Source organism: Pleurodeles waltl, chromosome 2_2, assembly GCF_031143425.1.
Source record: "Pleurodeles waltl isolate 20211129_DDA chromosome 2_2, aPleWal1.hap1.20221129, whole genome shotgun sequence".
Classification (NCBI taxonomy): domain Eukaryota; kingdom Metazoa; phylum Chordata; class Amphibia; order Caudata; family Salamandridae; genus Pleurodeles; species Pleurodeles waltl.
This window is the reverse complement of record NC_090439.1, coordinates 874,846,794-874,859,159: the sequence shown is the minus strand read 5'-3', so window position 1 is coordinate 874,859,159 and position 12,366 is coordinate 874,846,794. Positions and strand designations below refer to the sequence as shown.

General features: G+C 44.4%; 1 protein-coding gene across 3 annotated transcripts in view; it reads right to left on the bottom strand.

The window, feature by feature from the left end:
- The window catches only part of VPS13B (vacuolar protein sorting 13 homolog B), a 2,423,697-nt gene that overhangs the window by 699,525 nt on the left and 1,711,806 nt on the right, over positions 1–12,366 (bottom strand). For all 3 annotated transcript variants that reach the window (XM_069220546.1, XM_069220545.1, XM_069220547.1), the window contains exon 35: positions 1,436–1,573. In XM_069220546.1, coding sequence (XP_069076647.1) covers positions 1,436–1,573 — 138 coding nt within the window. The remainder of the gene's footprint in view (positions 1–1,435; positions 1,574–12,366) is intronic.

Below are 12,366 nucleotides of genomic sequence, written 5' to 3'. Positions count from 1 at the left end.
GACACAAATAAATGCAGTGCTCATTTTTGTTTTGTTCAGAATAAATTATTGTAATCCTTTTAGTGGTAGTTGAACAATTCAAAAGAGGTGAGTGACACTGCCATCACTAATTGAGTAAGTCTCTATGTACATCAGGAGAGAGGAAGGGCACAAATAAAATAAGAGGGATGGTGTTGGGAGTGAGGGTTTGCTGCTGTTTGGCACAGAACTGAGCCACTAACATATGCAAAATGTAACTGCAGATGCAGAGTCCTGTAGACATTTGATAAAGACTTCAAAATTCAAAACAGAGCACTTCTTGATAGTGTGACTGTTGCAATACATTTAAGTGTAATGTGCTACATTATACCACTGTACTGAACGGAAGTTGTTGCAAGTGAGAGATTCTAAACTTGAACTTAGCAACATTCATGCCCCTATCCCACACTGCCCCGATGAAGATGCTATTGGTGAATCAAGAGGAAAATCAGCCCCCACCATCCAAAAAATACCTGGCCTAGGGTATTACTATAGAAGGATTAACATCATAATCTTTTGTATTTTTACAGCACACACTATAAACGTATGTATTTGAAGGTGCTCTTGTGTCGTTATTAAGGTAAAGGAGGCACTGTGAAAAACAGTAATTGTCTAGGAACACATTAGTCAACTCTCTCTCTCTTGTTTTAGATCGAAACATAATGCTTTGTATTTAATTCTTTGAGGCGCTAAATCAGTGCACTGCCTTAATACATCAAGGCTATGCATGTGGTATAATGGTTGGTGATGATAGTGTTCCAGGAGGGTGATGTTTTAATGCAGATTCTAAAATGAAAACCCACCCGCTGTGTTAGTGCATTAAGACGTTTTTCTCCATGTACCTAAAAGTCTTTATTCGTTCTCATCCATTCTTGAATTCATTCATCCACCAACTCCTAGTCCCTCCTACTAGACATGCAGTCATGTCTACAATTTGTATTCTTCCATTTACTGCTTGGTCAAAGTTTATAATGAACATTTTGATTTAAATTGCACCATAATAGCATTTTTTCAAAAAGTTATTGGGAGAAACATTCTGCTCCCAAGTACCTTAGTAGTGGTCAGGCCTGCTCGCTGTGCACACTACTTGCAGTATAAGACCTGGTTTGACAAAATTTGTCAGAGCTGCTTTAGTTTGCCTGTCCGGTCCTGTTCACAGCAATGAATAGGGAGCATTTTCTCATAGTAAACCGCTATGATAAAACAAGTAGCTCTGTACACCTTTTTGCTGTTGATTCTGATTTTATTTGATATCCCATTTTAGCAAGATGATGGCCTGTTACACATGGAGGAAAACTTATTAGATGCATGTGATTCAACAAACAGTAGCATGCTAGACAGAAACATGTATTAGCTCATTCTTGTTGGCAGTAACAGATTGTTTTTGGCATATCAATGATTGTGAGGCAGTTCCTACCTGGGCCATTAAGGAAGTCTTTTATTTGTAGCGTGATGAATGGGGGAGGGATTCCGCTTTTCGTATCCGCCTCTCCTGCTGCAGTTTGCAGCCATACTTTGCTATAATCCAGAGATTCTGGAAGGGTCTTCCCAGGATCTGTTGCAGAGAGAGCCATTAAACATGAGTTAGTTGCTCTAATAATACTGACGGCAGGCAATCACGATGAACATGCGTTTACATTTTGACCTATTTTGTTTTTTATTAAATAGGTAATTATCTTAAAACAACCATCATGGAACAAATGCTCACTCACAAGACAACAAAATCAACCCATGATAATGGAAAAGAAACAAACTATCACATTTCTGTTTCAACAAAGCAGCCACACTTGTTTATCACAGAACTTAAAAGCTTCGATTTTACCCTCTAGGTAGAATAGAAAGGAAGTATAATCTGGGGAGGTGGTAAGAGGAATAAACAAGAAAGAGGGGCTTTGGGCCGCGGTACAAATAATTGGTAACAAAGTACTGTTTGCAAAATATAATCAGTATTTTGTGACCGAGAGAAAGCTACTGTGATCTTCCTAGACCTCTCTGTTGTGTTTGACAATATCTCCCACTTCACCCTCACTTCCAGACTCCACCACATGGGGATCCAAAGCAACGCCCTCAATTGGATCCATGCCTTCATCACAGGCCACACCCAGAGCGTCTGCTTCCCATCCTTCATGTCAGAACCAAAGAACAACATTTGTGACATCCCGCTTGGATCCTCCACCAGCCCCACCCTCTTCAATGTCTACGCGACACCGTTAGCCGAACTCGTCCGCTCCCATGGACTTACATCATCTCCTACGCTGACGACATGCAACTAGTACTCTCCCTTTCTGAAGACTATGACGCCCCCAGAAACAACTTCAGCAATGCCATGACACACATCGCCAAATGGAGGAGATCCAACTGCCTAAAACTGAACACCGACAAAACTGAGGTGATCACCTTCAACCCCTTCGCACCATGCGCTCAACCCAGGCGTCATCATAAATCTCAGCTTACCTTCAAACAGCAGATAAACACTGTGGCCTCCGCCAGCTTCCATAACGTTGCATGCTACGTAGGATCTTCAAATGGATCCCCTTTGAAACCAGAAACACGGTCATCCAGGCCATCATCACCAGCAGACTGGGCTATGGAAACGCCCTCTACACCGGACTCCCCGTTAAGCTCCTCCAGCGCCTCCAGACCATTCAGAACACAACAGCAAGACTCATCCTAGACCTCCCAAGAAAAGCCCGCATCACCCCCACCTCTGAGAGCTACACTGGCTGCAGGTGCACAAGAGGTGCAAATTATAGGTCCTCACTATTGCATACAAAGACCTCCAAAACATCAGGCCCAAGCTTATAAACCACAGACTCTCCTTCCACCAGCCAACCAGGGTGCTTCGCGCTACAACTCTCGCGCAGGTCCCAAGAATCCAAAGCAGCCACAGCGGAGATCACTCATTCTCCTACCTCACCACAAAGTCCTGGAACGACAGTCCCCTCCACCTGCTAACACAACACACCGTCCTCGACTTCAGGAAAAAGCTCAAGACATGGATGTTTGAGGAGTAGACACCAATGCACTACCATCCTCCCAGAGTGCCTGAATACTCCCTGGTATGACAAGCCGTGCTTTAAAAATTCATTGATTGAGTGAGTAAAAAATATGTACTTATATGTGCTCAAAATGTCAATTCATAGAGGGTCACAATCCAACCTGCCTCATGAATATTAATATAATAGATTGCAAAGTGTGACTCACTACGATTGAAGGCCATTATAGGGATGGTAGCCTTCCAGGGTCAGCAGACTATCAGGTCTGTGACCACTTTTAAATAAAGCAAACATGTTTTTAATGCAGTCCCTTTTTCATAATGAAACCAGAAATTTGTTTAAAAAGAAAAACCTTTTTTTGGTGAACTGACAGCGACCTGTGGACAACTGTCAATTTCCCAAAAAGCTTTTTATTTTATTTTTAACTCACAAATGGAAAGGATTCCCATAGTGATTCTTTCCTTTTGCAAATGGACTACCGCCTTCTTCATGGTCTTGGTAACTGTTCACACCTTTTCAACGTTTTCAACCAGATTTTGATCGCAAAACATTGATACATAGCATAGCGATTTGATACCTGAAAGAGACACTTACAACTCTTCTAGGTACTGAATTGCTATGAATTTGTAATCTCATTTTAGGAATCGGAAAAACTGTTCTGACTCCTAAAATTGGACTAGAGAACCTTCAAAAGCATTTTGAATGGTGGCAAATACTGAATAAGAGTGTAAAATGTGTACTACATCTGGCCCTAAAAGCTGTGTACCAACACTCAAAGTGACACAGCAAGCCTCCAACCTTGATTCTGGTGATCAAAAAACTTTATGACCGAGCACCATTCAACCACCAACAGGGAGAAATCTTAAACAACAAATAGGCGTTCAGCCTTCTGATCCAGTTTTAATTCTGTCCAAGACTCTTGGCACCTTCATTTATGTGAATACTAATGTATTTGATTCATGAATCGCTCTCAATTTGGCCATAATCTACATTGTGTAAGGCACACAGTAGCACTGGAATTCCTTCCACATTTCCGGCACTCTGTTATTATTTCACATCTCTGCACTCAAGTGTGAAAAAAAGGATATGTTCTCCAACTTTGAGTTACTGCTATCTTAATGCCAAACTTCACAACACCAATCCCTGCTGCGACCTTGAGTGTCATTCTCATGTCCTAACCTTGATTCTCTGCATTTCTTGTGGGTGTGAAAGGTTCACTGTATGCCACCTTTAGCAACACTAGCTTCAAGAGGCCGTGGGAGCTCAAGGCTCAAATATCCTTCGAAATACTTGAAAAACATGAGCAAAATGTCACTCTTTTTCAACATCTGAAAATACTAAAATGTCACAGATGTTACCCTGCAAATAATTTTCGGTCTGGTATTAGGGCCTTGCATGGTCCCTCAAATTTGGTCTCTCGCCTCCCATTCTTCTTCAAGGTCACAGTCACCAAGTTTGTAGGAATCACTCCGGTGGCATAGGGAACTCCACCCAGCTCCCTCATGTCCTGCTCTTAACATTCTTTGAAATCTGGTGTTATGACACTGCCTCTACCAGTAGAGGGAAGCACAAACCACACACCAGGTGAACTGAGGAATCCAAGCCTGTGCACTAAGCATAAGAGGTAAGCTCTCTCTCTCTCTGCCAGTCTTTAACAGCAATCCACTGTATCAAGGTGTCAAAAGGACACTTTTTTCATGCAAATGAGGTCATAACTTATTACAGCGACATTTGCAGCCCCACAATTGGTACTATTTCTATCAAGGATCCGCTTGGCCCCATGGGTAGGGCAGACCAAAGTCTGGTTCTGACAGAAAAGCGAGTATCACAGTCACCTCGTTTAACTTTCCATGGGGGAACAGCCTAATTTAAACTTATTTTAACAGAGATTTCTAGATAAATATTTATAAGGACCATAAGATTGCATCTTACTTAATGTCTTATTCTGCAAATATCTACATGTTTCAAATTGATGGCCAAAGACGCCTCAAAAGGCTTGGACTTGTCCACACGTCACTCAAATATGCATTATAATTTGGCACTTGTGAACAATATACATGACTGTTAACTACCGATGAACAGACATCGCCACTTCAAAGTGCAAAAAAGATTAAATGCATGGAAAGAGAACTGAAAACAAGGTCTCAACAGGCATCATGCTTTTAAAGAGGTCCTTTTTGTATTTTAGCTGCTTGAAACCGTGGGCGCCATCACGCTCTACTTTGGATTTTAACGTTAAACAAGTTTATGCTTTCAAGATCACTATCGGCAATACTGAACCCTCATTAATAACGCACAGCAGCAGCGGCGAGAAACCCTCTGCGCAGAGCGAGCTGCGCGGGAGCATTTCGTTAAGAGATCTTTCTCAGCAGTTCAAAGAAAACGAACCAAAGCTTAACAGAGGGCCCCAATTACTGTAAAAGCCTTCCTCCCCTCTCTTCCGTCTTTCAGCCACGTCACCTTGAATGTAAAACTTCGTGACGTTGAGGGTGGGTCATGCATTTAAGTTTAGGATTCCCCTGCTGGGGCTAGGGTCAGTCGCCTGCTTGGGGTTATTTCTATCCTCTCATTAAGCAGCAGCGTCAAAAAACACTGCACTGTATGAAGGAGTTATATCACCTTTCCCTTGCAGAGTGATGCCCCTAGGACAGCTCTGAAGAGCTAGAGGGGTGCCAAGGCGGGCACTGCGGTCAGGAGCCCCTAACACTCGCCATGATCGTTTCAAAGAGACTGAGAGCTCGCCAACTGTGCATCCTCAACTGCAGGCCTGGTCTGCTTGCTTCGGAAGAAACCCCACAGACAAAGGGGCCTAATAACATCCGTACATGCCCTCGTTATCATCATTCGGAGGCGAGAAGTGAAACTCCAAAAGGTTGATTTTTTTAAGGAGTAGCAAACTGTGTCCGTCCTAGCTGAGAGCGTATGTGAAACCAATGATTCCCCAGTTCGGAGGTCGGCTACTCAAAGTTCGCTAGGAAAAACCGATACATGCAAGTAGACAGAGTAAGCCCAAAAACCACGAGAACTTGGGCATTCATACACACGAAAATAATGACTCCTTTACAGAATCATTCAATCAAGTAGTGTATGTATGAAAAAGGGAAAAATATAATTCCCCAAGACTTAACTCACAGATATATATATATATATAGATATATATTACAGAATGTAATTTAGAAATGAACATAATGAAAGCACACTGAACACAATGCAGAACGGTATAGTGCAGAAAAGCAGCAAAGTGACCTGAATGTTTTAAAAACAAACATATATATACACTAAGTACAATGCACGCACAAGGTTAAGCGGCACAGTGCTTGAAAGAAGGACACGCGTGCTGATGCAAAGTCACAGAAGCGAGACAGTGAAATGCTGGCTGCCAGGTACACTGTGAAAGCAATACTTTTATAATCCAAGTGCACGATAATCTATAATATAATAAAAGTCCAAGGTGGTTCGGCGTTTCAACCCCCAATAGTTATTTACACAGGGTTATCAGGACAGAGTGTGGGACAATTGGGATCGAGCATCCTCAAGAAATGAAACCAACAACGGACGAGTCAATGAAGGCGAGCACCTGGATGCACAGATGCAACCACAGGGTAGCACACTATGCTAGACAGGATACATCAATGGTAAATCTCTGTTAACTCCAGAAACACAGCAAACGCATGACTGTCTTTTCTGGCCTGTGAATCCCGGCCTGACTAGAGTGCGCCCATTACCGTTAGGGAAATCTGAAACAACCAAGTTGTCCACACTTCTCCTCATGTGGAGAGGATAGATTTTCGCAGAACCCAGGGGCCTCACGGCCATCTTGAATGATCATCGGACACCATGGTTAAGCCTAAATCCAACCTGATTACATCCCTGGCTATCTTTAGAAATCGACGGGGAGACTTGAGGCCAGACAGAGTAAATCCTTCATCTTCTCATAACCGACCACAGATGAGAATAGGCATAACCCTGAGGAATAAGATAATCCCTCAAACTGTGAACAGAGATGATTATGTAGGTAAATCACAAGATGCAGATGGAAGTTATGAAGACAGATACTCTTGGTACCCACATACACTTTCCAAAAAGAGACACAAGGGTTTTGACTCTGAGGGTAAGAGGGATTTCTTATGCTTAACAGCACACAAACACAAAAGTCATCTTAACAGTCATTTTAACAGAGATGTCCCACTCTAGTAAAAAAAGTAGTGTGCCACCTTGGGAACGAGACTGTGCTATAAATTTTAAAAAAACAATGCACTATTCTAGCGCATTTTGAGGCAAATTGGGAGAATTTGCTTTATTATAGATTGGGCCAATAGAAAATGAGTGACTCTCCAGAGATGCGTTTGATACGTCTGCCACCAACACTCATGCAACCAACAGGTTTCATTAGCAATATATTTTAGTGAAAAAGAAAAATGCAGAATTCCGCTTGGTAATACATTTTTAAGGGAGTGATATGAATGGTAAGTGTACAGAAACATCAAGAAAGAGGGTATCCATCTGCTGAGAGAAATGCTTTTGGAGGATGACTAAATGGTCCAGTTGGATTAGAAGGATGCTTATGTCTCAGTTTTAACCTTTGAAGAATTTCACAAATTTCTTCAGCTTTAATGGCTGGATCAAATATATGAGTTTGAGGTTCTATCCATTGGGTTATCTATCTTCTGCCCAGGGTGCTTCATTAAACTAAAGAGATGAGTGGTAAAATGTCCGAGAGGTGCAGCTGTGAGGATAATCATTTATCTGGATGAAATGATTTTCATGTGTCAGGATCTCAATACTTACCAAAGGCAAGCCAGTTCTGCAGCGGTGCTGCTGCACAACCTGAAGTTTATTATCAAGGTCCCTGTTAGAAATGGGGTCCTTGGTTGACAGTCAGGTTACCCCCTGTTCAAGCAAAGACCCTCACTCTAGTCAGGGTAAAAGAGAATCACCCTCAGCTAACCCCTGCTTACCCCCTTAGTAGCTTGGCAGAGCAGTAGGCTTAACCTCAGAGTGCTAGGCGTAAAGTATTTGTACCAACACACACAGTAACTCAATGAAAACACTACAAAATGACACAACACAGGCTTAGAAAAATAGGAAATATTTATCTAAACAAAACAAGACCAAAACGACAAAAATCCACCATACACAAGTCAAGTTATTAATTAAAAATCAAAAAGAGTCTTTAAGTAGTTTTAAAAACACACTAGCGCTGCTAGAGTGAAAATGTACCTGGTGTGCGTCAAAAATAACCCCGCACGGGCGGGCGTGCGTCGAAAATAACTCCGCACGGCGGTACTCGAGTCAAAAATCCAGCCGCACGATGAGTTGACGATCCAGCCGCGCAGGTTGCGATCTCCCAGCCTCCGTCAGCGATGCTGCGCGTCGTTTCTCCTGCTCCGTGCGTCGATACTTCGGTCGCGTTTCCTGCGAGCGTCGTTTCTCAGCCGCGGAGCTGGCGGCGCGTCGTTTTTCAGCCGCCGATCGGATTCGCGTCGATCTTTTCCCCGCACGGCGCTCTGTGCGTGGATTTTCTTGTCTTTAGGCTGCCAGCTTCTCCTTTCAGGGTCCCAAGAACTGGATGGGCACCACAGGGCAGAGTAGGAGTCTCTCCAGAGACTCCAGGTGCTGGCAGAGAGAAGTCTTTGCTGTCCCTGAGACTTCAAACAACAGGAGGCAAGCTCTAGATCAAGCCCTTGGAGATTTCTTCTCAAGATGGAAGGCACACAAAGTCCAGTCTTTGCCCTCTTACTCTGGCAGAAGCAGCACTGCAGGAAAGCTCCACAAAGCACAGTCACAGGCAGGGCAGCACTTCCTCCTCAGCTAACAGCTCTTCTCCAGGCAGAGGTTCCTCTTGATTCCAGAAGTGTTTCTAAAGTCTGTAGATTTGGGTGCCCTTCTTATACCCATTTTAGTCTTTGAAGTCACCTTTCTTCAAAGGGGACTCACACCTACTTGTGAAATCCTGCCTTGCCCAGGCAAGGCCTCAGACACACACCAGGGGGTTGGAGCCGGCATTGTTAGAGGCAGGCACAGTCCTTTCAGATGAGAGTGACCACTCCACCCCTTCCTCCTAGCAGAGATGGCTAATCAGGAAATGCAGGTTACACCCCAGCTCCCTTTGTGTCACTGTCTGGTGTGAGGTGAAAAACAACCCAACTGTCAAACTGACCCAGACAGGGAATCCACAAACAAGGCAGAGTCACAGAATGGTTTAAGCAAGAAAATGCTCACTTTCTAAAAGTGGCATTTTCAAACGCACAATCTTAAAATCAACTTTACTAAAAGATGTATTTTTAAATTGTGAGCTCAGGGACCCCAAACTCCACATGTCCATCTACTCTCTAGGGGAATCTACGCTTTAATCATATTTAAAGGTAGCCCCCATATTATCCTACGAGAGAGACAGTTCTTGCAACAGTGAAAAACGAATTTAGCAGTATTTCACTGTCAGGACATATAAACCACATTACTATATGTCCTACCTTATCCATACACTGCACCCTGCCCTTGGGGCTACCTAGGGCCTACCTTAGGGGTGCCTTACATGTAAGAAAAGGGAAGGTTTAGGCCTGGCAAGTGGGTACACTTGCCAAGTCGAATTTACAGTGTAAAAATACACACACAGACACTGCAGTGGCAGGTCTGAGACATGATTACAGAGCTACTTATGTGGGTGGCACAACCAGTGCTGCAGGCCCACTAGTAGCATTTGATTTACAGGCCCTGGGCACCTCTAGTGCACTTTACTAGGGACTTACTAGTAAATCAAATATGCCAATCATGGATAAACCAATCACATACAATTTCACACAGAGAGCATATGCACTTTAGCACTGGTTAGCAGTGGGAAAGTGCTCAGAGTTCAAAAGCCAACAGCGACAGGTCAGAAAAAAATAGGAGGCAGGAGGCAAAAAGACTGGGGATGACCCTGCATAAGCAAAAGTCCAACAGTCCCTATGTTGCATCTCTAACCCAAAGAATGGATGGCACTCCTGGGATTTCTGGTAGACTTAACAGTGGCCACACACAATTCCTAGAAAGAAAGATGATGTCTATCAACAACAAATTGAGAAAGGGTTTGGATTGAAGTCAAGTATCCTTGAAACATCTGGCCAGGATTGAGGGACTTCTGGCTTCCTCCATTCAAGCATTCTTCTCATGCCCTCTCCACTACAGGTCCTGCAAAGGCAGTAGATTCTTCATTTACATATAAGGTAATCTTTTTCCTTGGTGATCAACCTGTCAGGCAAGGTCAGTGAGGACATACACTTCTGTTTGACTCACATTGAAGCCAGGACAGGCAGAATGATTTTTGGGGCTACACCAAATGTGTTCACAGAATCAGATGTCAGCAGGCTGGGATGGGGACCCAGGTACTGCAAATTCAATACAGGAGGAAAGTTGTAAAAGCAACAAATTACAATTAACATCAACTGATTGGAACTCCTAGAAGAGCCTTTGTAGTGAAATGATTGACAGGGGACAGGTACTGCATTCTACTCAGGATTTGAATCTCAGCATTCAATACATAAATCATCTATAGGAAATGAGGTGCAGGATGCTGGCAGATTTTTTCCCACGACGGACATCAATGCCAAATCTCAGTGATTGTGGTGTATCTTCCAGGGAAATGTAATGTGACTGCAAACTGGAACTAGTGATATCTGGAACACTCCAAAAACTGGAGCCTGGATTCATACATTTTTGGGAGAATCATGCAACAATGGAGTTGCATGGGGAATAGATTTGCATCATGCCACAAAAAACACTGTGGTTCTTTGGCTGAAGATGGGATCAAGGGCCATGGTGACCGGTGTGATTATAAAAGAATGGGGGACAAATCTGAATTATACCTTTCGCCCTTCTATGACAGAGTGGCCTCCCAGGTCAGGAGGGACCGAATGGATCTAGTCCTATTGACACTACTGTGGAGACTGCAAGTAGGATTTCCAGTCCTCCTGAAAATGGCTTGGGATTTTCCAATCCAGTCTAACCATTCTGACACACCCTTGGGGTCAGCAGCATACATTGGTGCAATTATTCTGACCACATGCAATGTGTAATGGATAATTTCAGAGGACATTGTCAGCTCCCATTACTTTCATAGAAACCACAGTTTTAATGCAACAAACCTGGGCAAACAACACCAACAAATGTTACAGATCAGCTTGGGTACAATGGTCCAGTTGTTGCATAGCAAGTGATACAATCCCACTGGGAAGAGACATCCAAACTACTCTAAACTTCCGGTCACAATTATCTGTGGAGGGCCTGCATACCGGACAGTAAATGCTTCCAAATTGGCCATCTCCCATGCTCTTTCCCAATTCTTTATCTTTGGTGAGAGTGCCAACGTTTATACAAACTTCCTAAAGGGATCAGAATAACTAACATTCCTGACAGTAGATACTTCTAACTTTGGCTTCTGATTGTGGTACTCTGCAATTTGAAACACTGGTGGGAGGAGGGGGGGTGGAGGCGGTCTCGCCATGAGTGAAGATGGCCGAATCCTCATGGTGCACCGCACGCTGGTGTGCATCCAAAGGTGATGGCAGAGCTAACGAAGCAGTGGGTGCACTCATACATTTCCCTCCTACAATACCTGAAGCCGTGGCAGCGCTCAGATGGTCAGAACCGACCCGCTTTGGAGCCCTGGAACCTACTTCATGCACCCTGGCCTGCAACCCGGCACTGGGCCTGAGGCTTCAAGAAAAGCAGCGGCCTCGATTTACTCCACGGCCACAGGGTTGACAGCAGAAGCCTGCAGGACCCGCCTGAATTCAACCTTCCACCGGCCTCAGCTCACAAAGGCCTACTGGTAAGCTGCCTCATGAACCGCCATGAATGCCAGGGAGGGGCCCTGAGCAACATTCCTCCCCTCCCCTGGCCAGCATCCACTAAGGAGGCACGCCCAAGACGTCCCGAGGTCAAGGCTGGGGCCGCAAACCAGCCCTCAGTAACCCACCTGGGCCAACATCCACTAGAGGCAGGGCCCAACACACGCAGGGACCCCGGCTTAACGTCTTGAATCCAGGCTCCCCATCCTCCTCAGAAGCATGGCCCATCGCCTTGCGCTCAGCACTGAACCTACCTAAACTGTATAGCACTCCATATGCCATCCTGCATTCAATACTATCTTCTACCTCCTGGGCTCACCGCCTTTGTTTCCTTCCTGAGCAGGATGAATGCTACCCAGAAGCTCCCCTGATTCCACCCAAGGTGAGCCACATGCCAATGTCGAGTGTGAGCCTACCCACACCTCCCCAAAAGGAGACCCAATGGAAGATCTGGACCCGCACATCCCCCCTGGAAGATCCTGAGATAGGCTGTGCTGCACTACAGAAGGAGCTGCTCACCAGGG